Source organism: Sorex fumeus, unplaced genomic scaffold (genome assembly GCF_029834395.1).
Source record: "Sorex fumeus unplaced genomic scaffold, SorFum_2.1 ptg000024l, whole genome shotgun sequence".
Taxonomy (NCBI): Eukaryota; Metazoa; Chordata; class Mammalia; order Eulipotyphla; family Soricidae; genus Sorex; species Sorex fumeus.
This window is the reverse complement of record NW_026606081.1, coordinates 21,721,762-21,731,426: the sequence shown is the minus strand read 5'-3', so window position 1 is coordinate 21,731,426 and position 9,665 is coordinate 21,721,762. Positions and strand designations below refer to the sequence as shown.

Below are 9,665 nucleotides of genomic sequence, written 5' to 3'. Positions count from 1 at the left end.
CATGTGGCCCTCTTTGTCCGCGGAGCCGGTGGGAAGGGTTGGGCCTAGCATGGAGCCACGTCCTGCCCGGTCACAGCGCATCCTCCCCCGTGGGCACCTGGACAGTAGCCAGCACGCACGGGGCAGGGACATGGTTGGGTTCCTGGTCTGGGCAACTGGGAACGTCATGGGGTCCTGGAAATGGTGCCCGGCTGTGGGAGTTGTCTGTGGGGGCGTCCAGCAGTCTGCCCCCCACCCGCACCCCCAACCTGCGGCCTGGCTGCCCAGCTGGGCCTGCTGTCTGCAGGTTGAAGCCAGCTGCGTCATGGAGGCTGCCGGGAGAGGGTCGTCCATGCAAGCGCCTGCTGGAGCTGGCCGGGCAGTGCCTAGAAGCAGGCTTGGCCTGTGCCTTTGCTGCTGTGGGCCTTCTGGCGTCTGGGCAACCCTTGGTTTCAGGGTGGGCACAGCTGCCACCACAGGCCCCTCCTGGCCCTGAGCTGAGCTGAGGCCCTGGGACAGCAGCATCTGTCATCTGCGCCGACAAGGAAGCGGGGCTGAGGGTGGGCTCCGAGGCTCCGGAGAGCTGGTGCCATCTGGGGGGGGGGGGGATGCGTCTGGCCCCCCCCCACGGGCCCCGCTGGGAGAGCTGCCCTATGGCTTTCCTTAGGGCTGGCCCCGGAGCTGGAGGATCTGGGGGGGGGGGGCACTCAGATTTTTAGGGGGAGTGCAGGGACCCGTTGGTGGTCCCACTGCATCCTGGCCTTATCCCGGACCCCCCAAGCTGAGACCTGGAGCCCGGGCACAGGGTCCTGCCACCTCCGATCACTCCCACCCCCTGCCCAGGGCCTGGAACTGCAGCTCTGGGCCACAGGGCCGTGCCCCTCCGGCCTGGATGCTGTTGAGTCGACGCCATTCCTGCCTCCCCCTGGGAGGGCGCGTGGAAACGTTCTCCCGACAGGAAAGGCTGACGGACATTTGCCTTGGCCATGGGCTCGCAGAGCACAGCTGGTGGTGTGCCTGGTCTGGACTCATGGGAGATTCTGCCCTGTCCGGGGACTGTACCGCAATGCTCAGGGCTCTGGCTAGGGGAGGTTCTGGGGATGGCTGGGGCCCAGGGTTAGAGCCCAGGTCAGCCATGGGGACAGCACGAGGCCCTGCTGGTCTCAGCCCCAGGGCTGCACCTTTGCCCTGGGCACGTGTCCAGGGCTGGTGAGGAAGAGAAGGGCGGTTGTGCAGCGGTGAGCCTGGTCGCGCATGCCACCTCCCCACAGAGACGAGGAAGACGGGTCTCAGAGGAAATGCACAAAACGCTTTTATTGAAGCAGGTTAAGCCACATACAGTTCCCTCTGCCCGGTCAGGCCAGTTGGCGGAGCAGGGGAGCATAAGAAAGCACTGGAGAGTGAGCATCGGCCCACTCAGGTCAACCAAGGCGGTCTCGGAGGAAAGTAAGCTGCAAGACGCACGTCGGGCACGATGGCAGGAAGCGGGGTGTGATGGTGTGTGGGTAGGCGCTGGCTGGCCCTCTGGAGAGCCCGGCTTCATGAGTCTAGAATCAGGGTTTCCTCGGGCTCCAGTCTACCCCTTCTGCACACAGCCCAGGAGTTTCTTCCCTTCAGCCTCCCAGTCCCGGGTGGACTGGAGAGGCCGCCCACTGTGTGGAGGCCGAGATGGGCTCACATGCAGGTGGGCTCTACAGAGCCGCAGGGGCTGTGGCCTAGAAGCTCCAGTGCGTGCACAGAACTGCCCACGGCACTCGGGAGGGATGGGGCTGAGTCCTTGGCCCGCGGGGAAACCGTAGTGCTGGCCTGGGCAGAGCTGCATGGCCAGAAAGAAGCAAACGCCCTGCGGCCTCCTGGTCGCCTACAAACGTCACCTGCAGGGTCGAGCCCCCGGGGGCGGGGGAGAGTAGACGAAGCGGGAAGTCCCTATTGCAGCCTCCGGCCCGCTGGGTAACCCTGGCAGCTCCGGCCATCCGGCTGCTTAGAAGGTGCCTGGGGCTGGGGTGCCCGGCCGGGGACAGCAAAGCAGGAAGGGTGCGCATGGCTCGAGCTAGGAGCGGTAGTCCTTCCTGCCGTAGGGCTTGTTCCGCAGGACGCCGTCCATCTCGGCCACCACCTGCGAGCTCATCTTGGGCAGCACCTGCAGCGGGCGGGCGGCAGGGACCGTCTGGGCGGGCCGGGCGGGGACTGGGGGGCCTCCCTTTCCCTCTCTGAGCCCAGCAGGAACGCGGATGGGGCTGGGGACAGGGTGGTACTCGCCTGGATGGCGCCCAGGTTCTCCACCAGCTGTTCCGGGCTGGACGCGCCCAGGAGCACGGAGCTCACACCTTCGTTCCGCAGGCACCAGGCTGGGGGGGTGGGAGGTGTCAGGCCTGGCAGGGGTCTGCCCCACAGCTCCCTGCGCCCCTCACTAGCAGCGCCCGGGGGGCTCAGGGCCTGCCCTCCCGCTTAGCAGCCCGCCGCCCAAGGCTGAGATGTGGGGGCTCTCGGTGGGCCCCACACCCCCATGGAGCCCCCAACCCAGCCCCCCCACCATAGTTCAGCGTCTGCACGTTGTCTGCTTGTAGTCCATGGCCACTCTGAGGACCAGGCAGCTGGCCGGTGCCCAGGGGCTCCTGGTGCTGGGAGGCACTCACCCACGGCCAGCTGGGGCAGGGTGCAGCCCAGCCGCTCAGCGATGGGGGCGAGCTCCTGGAGCTTGCTCTGCTGCTTCCTGCCCTCCTCGCTCACGATGCGCTCCTTCAGCCACTGGTAGCACTGCGGAGAGAGCACGCCTGGGACGCGGCCCGTGTCCCCCACCGCGTGGGCCAGCCACCTGGTGCTCTGCGGTCACCTCTCCCACACACCCCAGCTGGAACCGAGACTCAACCCCTCTGGGTGCCTCTCTCCTCCCAGCTGGGACCCGTACCTGAGCTCTGGGAGACCATCACCCGTGTGCCTGCCGCTCCGTGCACAGAGTGTCTGTGTGTGCGTGTATGTGTCTATGTGTGTGCATCAGTGTGCATGTGTGAGCCCCCAGGTGTGGCTCTGCAGTGCTTAGCTGAGGGACAAGGCCACGGGCGGCCGGTAGGTTGGCTAGCAAGCTGCCTGCTCAGCCGGCACGTTGGTGGGACCCAGGGTCCTTCACGGGGAAAGCCGCCGCTTCTGTGCATGGATTTGGGGGTCGTTAGGGGACCCCCAGTGGTGCTTGGAGAGCTGACCCCCTTGAAAGGCTCAGGGGTCCTTGGGGAGCACCAGGGCCACCTGCACAGTGCTGGGAGGACCGTCTGCTGGTGCTCAAACTTGGTCTGCACCCGCCACTGCGCGTGGCTGGTCTATGGAGTCACATTTCCCACCAGGCGCATCTGCCCTTAGCACTGGGAACGTGTGGGTCACACGTGCATGTGTGCATGGTGACCACCCAGTGAGAGGCTGACTCTGTGCCCCAGACCCTCCCGTGGGCGCGTCCCACCCACAGCTGGCCCGGGAGCCGGCCTGTTTCTCCGATCCCCGAGGCCAACGTGCCGTTGTGGGAAGATGCTGCATCTCAGCTGCTTCACTGAGTGTGCAGGGAGGGAAGCTACAGGGAACGAGTCAGACACGGGGTCATGACCCAGAAACTGGCCACTGACTGTGGGGTTCCCTGTGGACTCAGGCGGCACCTTAGCAGGCTGCTCAGGACAGCAATGCCTGGTGCCAAGTGTTACAGACCAGCCTGTCCCTCCCTTGCCTCTGTCACTGCCGTGCTTGCTGGGTCCCTGCACACCCCAGAGCACACAGCCTGGCACAGAGCTCGGACTCAGGGTGTCAGCAAGGTTGGTTCCAGGCTGCCCCCCCCCCACAGAAGGAGCAGAGGTTGTAGAGGGGCACTGGGGGTCCCCACATCACTGCCCAAGCGGGAGGAGGTACCTTGAGGGACGCCCTGGAGCTTTCCGGCACCCCGTTGCCGTATTTCCCTGAGATGATGCCGCAGGCCAATGGGGACCAGGTCATGGCTCCTACACCTGCGGAGAGAGCACAGGAGTCAGGTGCTCCTGCGGCCAGCAGGGGGCGCCACAGGCGGGGAACACGGCCTGGTGGCAGCGTGACAAGCCAGCACACGGAGGACTGTGGCTGGATTCCATGCCGCACCCCAGACTCCGCCTGCCGCCTCCATGCCAGGCCAGCCATCACCACAGTTCCTGCCACTCACCAGGGCCCCAGACATCTCTCCAGAAACTGTTGGTGACCACACCTGCGTCTGCAGCCAGTGTCCCCCTGGGTGTCCCCACGCACAGTGACCTGTACTCGTGGCCGTCCTGCGCACAGTGACCGGTCCCCTGGCCGTCCCTGCACAGGGACCTGCTTGTTCCTAATTTCCTCATCCCAGGCCCAGGATGGGCATGTCTTCCTTACGGTTTGGGGCAGTGCAGCAGTGTGGGCACTTCCCTGCATGCAGTGACCGGGCTCTGTCCTTGGCACCGCATAGGCCCCCAAGCCCTACTAGGAGTGATCCCTGAGCATAGCCGGGGTTCAGCCCTGAGCGCTGCCGGGTGCAGTCCCCGAGGAAAATGCATCCTTACTAATATTTTCTTCTCGTTTCCCCTCCGTTCCCCTTGGTTCCCCGGGGCCCTTGCTGCTGTGTGGGGCGTGTCGGGTGACTGGTTGGCGCTGGCTGGGACCCGAGTCTCGGTCTCCTGCCGCTGGGCCCCGCGGCCGAGGCGAGCTCCCTGTGCCCCCACCCCCGGGGCGGCCCCCACCTATCTTGTGGTAGAGCTCCGGCAGCTGCACTTCCACCTTCTCCCTCTGGAACAGGTGGTACTCCGCCTGCTCGCATACCGGCGGGATCAGGTTGAACTGCCTCGCCACCGAGTACGCCTCCTGCAGGGAAGGTCAGCGGGACAGCGTGAGGAGCCGGGACAGACACGTGTTACTGGCAGGGAGGCCGGGAGCCTCTGGTGGGCCTGGGTGAAGCCCCAGGGCGAGTCCCAGCCTCTTATGTACCTAAGGGTCCCATGCAGGGGGGGAACACAGCCAGGTGACCCGTGGCTAGCACCTACTCAGCCCTGGGATTGGGGTTCAGGGGTGGCCGCGGGGGGCAGCCCAGCAGTGCCTCTGAGGTGGGAGTGTGCAGCCAACCCTGCGACAGGGGACACCATCATTGTGCTTCGGTTTGGCCCATCTGGGGGCCGCCCCCGGTGACAGGCAGGTGCTCCAACCCCGTTCTCGGCCAGGTGGGGGTTCCCGGGCCTCCCTGTGCTGGCTGCCGGGCGGGGTGAGGAGGGAAAGTCTGGGGTGCCTGCAGGGACACGTGTGACGGCCGCTCGCCTTACCATGATCTCCATGCCGCTCCAGCGGGAGGTACCCCAGTACATGGCCATGCCCTGGTTGATGACATGCGTCATGGCCCGGACGATCTCTGCGGAACAAAGGGCGTGTGCTGAGCCCCTCGCCCACTGACCGACCATCCAGCTGCTGTCCCCTGAGCTGCCAAGCCTGGAGGCCAGCCGGGTCCAACCAGAAGCACCAGGTAGCTAGGATGAGCTGCGTCCAGCTCTAGTGGGCAGTCACCAAACTCAGTGACCTCTGGTGCTCGGACCCCCCCCCCGGCTCTCCCTCCCTGGATTCCTTTTCTTTGGCCACAACAGCACCCCAGAACCTTACACAGAGCCTTGTCCAAGGACGCAGCGACCCAGGACAGCCTGAGCCTGCCACTCAGCTGGTCTGGGGTGGGACACGGCGTGGCCACCCCCGAGAGCCGAACAGAAGGGTGAGTGGTCTGTGGTCCACTCGGCTCCTAAGCGGAAGTGACCCTGGGGCAGAGGGTGGGGACTGCTTCCTCCCAGGCATGGGGGTGACTCGGGCCTGGACAGCCTCGTGTGTGGACGCTGCAAGCTGAGACACCCCAGCCCCCGGTTTTCAGCTGTCCAGGCCCATGGACGTTTTTCCAGGGATGCTGGCATGGCCCCTCCACATGCCGGCAATGTGGCTGATGCATCCGGTCAAAGGCTTGACCCCTGTCTCAGGGCAGGGGACGTTTGAAGATTTGACATCTCAGGAACTGGCCGGGTCTAACTAGGGCACAGGTGGGCACTACCTGGCCAGGACACCAGAGGGCAGTACTGCTATACAAGCTGCTGAGGGAGCCTGTGGGTGTGGCAGGAAGGGGGAGTGGGGGTGGGTAGGGTGGGGGGTGGAGGGGGAGGGCGGGGGGCTTTACCAGAAAAGACCAACACCCAACCCCATCAAAAAATGGGGAGGGGGCATGAAAAGAAACTCCTCAAAGGAAAACTACTATGGCCAGAAGCTTGTGAGAAAGTGCTCTACCCACTCACTCACGTCAGGGAGATGCAAATCCGAACAACAATGAGGTGTCCTCTCACACCACAGAGGCTGGCACACTTCCGGGAGAACAAGAACAGCCAGTGCTGGCGCGGGTGCGGGGGAGGGGGGCCCCATTCACTGCAGCAGGAATCAGAGTAGCCGCGGGACACAGGTGCCCCCAGCTCTTGCCCAGACCCAGATGCTGTTCCAGGGTATGAGCCAGCCGCCCACACTCACAACGGAAGCATGTCCTGTCCCCTGCAGAGGGCTGGGTGGGCCAGGGTGGCTGGGGCATGTCCCGTTCCGCCTGAACCCCGGGGGCTCTCAGCACTGTTCCCTCCAGGGTGCCCCTCTCCAAGCAGCCTAGGCACCAGGGGCACGGAGCACTGCGAGCCGAGCAACAGAGATAGCTCCAAGTCACCCTGAGGGAGTGCTGCTCAAGTCCCCGAGGGCACCGCGGGCAGAGTGGGCTCGGGGCACTCGGGCCCTGCCCAGCCCCTGGTCAGCTGCAGCCCAGCCCAGCCTCGTCTGTTCAGAGCCAGCAGCCTGTTGATTTCGGAGGCTTCGAGGAGCAGGGAACATCTGCAAGTTCACAGTTTCAATAAAATTCAGGCTGGGACTGGAGTGATAGCACAGCCGGTAGGGCGTTTGCCTTGCATGCAGCTGACCCAGGTTCAGTTCCCAGCATCCCATATGGTCCCCTGAGCACCACCAGGAGTGACTCCCAAGTGCAGAGCCAGGAGTAACCCCTGTGCATCGCCGGGTGTGACCCAAAAAGCAAAAAAAATAAAATAAAATTCAGGCTGTCAGGTTGGGTGCCATCACCCCACCCCCCAGATAGGGTAACAATTGGTTCATCGTCAGAGATGGAAAAATACTTTTTTCCAGATGAATGGGTTGAAACTCAGCTGTGCCGGGCCTTCAAGTGAGGGTCAAGGAATCTAACGGATGAGAGCTGGGGCGGGGGGGGGGGGGGGTCCCAGCCAGACTCAGACAGAAGCTTCAGACAGTCCCTATCCTCAGGAGGAACACTCAGGGCACAGAAGGTACTAGGGGTGGTGCCTCAGGCCGCCTGCTTGCCTGTGGCCTGCTCCTAGTTCCGTGCTGAGATATGTTGAGCCAAAGAGAGGCCAAGTGTCAGCGGATGTAAGGAAAAGAAATTTTGCTTCCAAGTCCATGGGGGAAAAATGAACTTTACAATGAACTTTTAACGCTATGGTTCCCTTCATTCAGTCACACATACTTGTTCACTCCTCGATGCGCTGACCCCTCTGTCCAGTTTCCATCATCCACCCACACGGTCATCGACCATCCACATGCCCACCTGCCATCCGTCCATCTGCCTGCCCATCCATCCACCCACCCTCCATCCATCCATCCATCCATCCTCCATTCATCCACCCACCCTCCATCCGTCCATCCATCCTCCATTCATCCACCCACCCTCCATCCGTCCATCCACCCTCCATCCATCCACCCACCCTCCATCCGTCCATCCACCCGTCCATCCATCCACCCACTTTTCATCCATCCGTTATCTCACCACCAACTCATCTATCCAATAAATACTCATTGAGCATCTTCAATGTGCCCAGTGCTCTGGAAACAAGAAAATTTGGGCTGCTGCAATATTGCCTTTCTTCGGGATCCTTAAACATTCCCATGTGCCCGCTCAAATCCAGTGACCAAGACAAAGGCGTCAAAGAACTAGATGAACAAGTTGCGTGCCGTGACGATGCTCTGGGTAAAGCAAGATTCACTTTGATCAAGGCCTCTTACTTGGCATGAAAACATCTGATTTGTTTGATGTCAGCACTGACCATCTAGCAGGGGGACATAATTCACTTAAGCGCCAATTAAGTTGGGAATAAATATTTAATGACTCAGGGATTCTTTGAGATTTACTGGCTGTGGCAAAACACTGCACACAGGCAGAGAGGGAGTTCTGTTGCAAGCGTCTTTCAAACCAAGTGTCCTGAAAATTGACTTGAAACGTTTCAGATCAACAGACAGTGGTCTTTCTTCCCCCGAATTATAAAAGCTGTGGGGGCTCCGAGGACTGCTCTCCCCCTCCTGTCCTCTCCGCGTGGGGGTCCTGAGCCAGCCCCACCTCCCCAGAGCCGTGGGTGGGAGCCGCAGACTCAGGAACCAGCCTGGCACCTAGAGCTGGCGGCTCCCCAGACCCACGCAGTTCGGAGTGCCAGGCTCGGGCCCACGACCAGCCGCCTGACTCACGCGGGAACCAACCTTCTCACGTCAGACGGGCTCCAGGGAGCACGAGTCGGGGTTCCGGGGAGGGGGGTGGAGGCTGGCAGGAGGGACCGTCAGCCACTTTAGGGAGGAAAACAGCTTCCCGGGAGAAGAGACAGGCATCAGCACGGGTGTTCTCTGGAGCCAGGGCAGTGGCAGGGCCAGATGGCCTGGCAGGTGCTCCGAGGGAGGAGAGGCCCATGGTAGGTGAGCCCAGGGAGAGGGACACGCGGGAACACTGCCAGCACCCTCGGGCTGGACGCTCCCTCAGCAGCAAAAGCAGACGCGGCCGCCTGCTGCTCCAGCAGCACCGGGAGCAGCGGACAGGCGGGACCGCTAATTGGATCCAGAGGCCTACTGCTGGGAAGAGGGGACCAAGGCTTTTTCTGGCTCGGCTGGGAGCGACGCTCCCTGTCTTACTTTAAGTTCCCAGCTAAGAGCCCTTCAGGGCGCAAATCAGACCCACGGGGCTGGCATCTTAATCCATTTAAGTCAGAACTGTTGGGCGTGTGTTAGAGAGCAGATCCTGGGGGTTTGAATCAGGTGCTTAGTCACACTCACAAAGGGAGCCGCCCAGGTGGACACGGTGACAAATGCCCCATGTCAGGGATTCCTCTGAACGTTCCCATAAAGCAGTGCAGAACAACCGGGTGGACCAAGAAAGGGCTTCTGCGGCTTCCAGGAGACACACTCAGACTCGCGTGAAACACACAGGCTGGGCGAGGTCTGGAAGGAGCTGCACAGTCCTCGGGGACAGAACAACAGCCATACTGGCTACAGAGGCGGCAATGGCCACAGTGACAGATGCAGGGACAGCCACACTGGCTACAGGCAGACAGACGTGGGACAGCCATCCTGGCTGCAGATAGACATGGGGACAGCCACATTGGTGACAGGCAGACGAACGCGGGGACAGCCACACTGGATACAGCCAGATGCGGGGACAGTCACACTGGCTACAGACAGACATGGGGACAGTCACACTGGCTATAGACAGACGCGGGGACACTCACGCTGGTGACAGGCAGCGTACGGACAATGAAGACAACCGGAGACAGGCAGGAACGCCACACGCTGGCTAAAGGAGCCATCAGGATCAGAAAGGTGTAGCCCCCATGAGCAGCCACACACACACATGAAGGGCAGCGAAGCCC

At 62.5% G+C, this 9,665-nt stretch overlaps 1 protein-coding gene across 1 annotated transcript in view; it reads right to left on the bottom strand.

Annotated features, from left to right (window-relative positions):
* Positions 1-1,959: 1,959 nt before the first annotated feature.
* The window catches only part of KCNAB1 (potassium voltage-gated channel subfamily A regulatory beta subunit 1), a 45,541-nt gene continuing 37,835 nt past the window's right edge, over positions 1,960-9,665 (bottom strand). Inside the window, exons 9-14 of the mRNA XM_056114393.1 lie at positions 5,271-5,356; positions 4,698-4,818; positions 3,868-3,962; positions 2,616-2,736; positions 2,239-2,327; positions 1,960-2,119 (exon numbers count right to left, since the gene is read on the bottom strand). Coding sequence (XP_055970368.1) covers positions 2,030-2,119; positions 2,239-2,327; positions 2,616-2,736; positions 3,868-3,962; positions 4,698-4,818; positions 5,271-5,356 — 602 coding nt within the window. The 3' untranslated portion in view covers positions 1,960-2,029. The remainder of the gene's footprint in view (positions 2,120-2,238; positions 2,328-2,615; positions 2,737-3,867; positions 3,963-4,697; positions 4,819-5,270; positions 5,357-9,665) is intronic.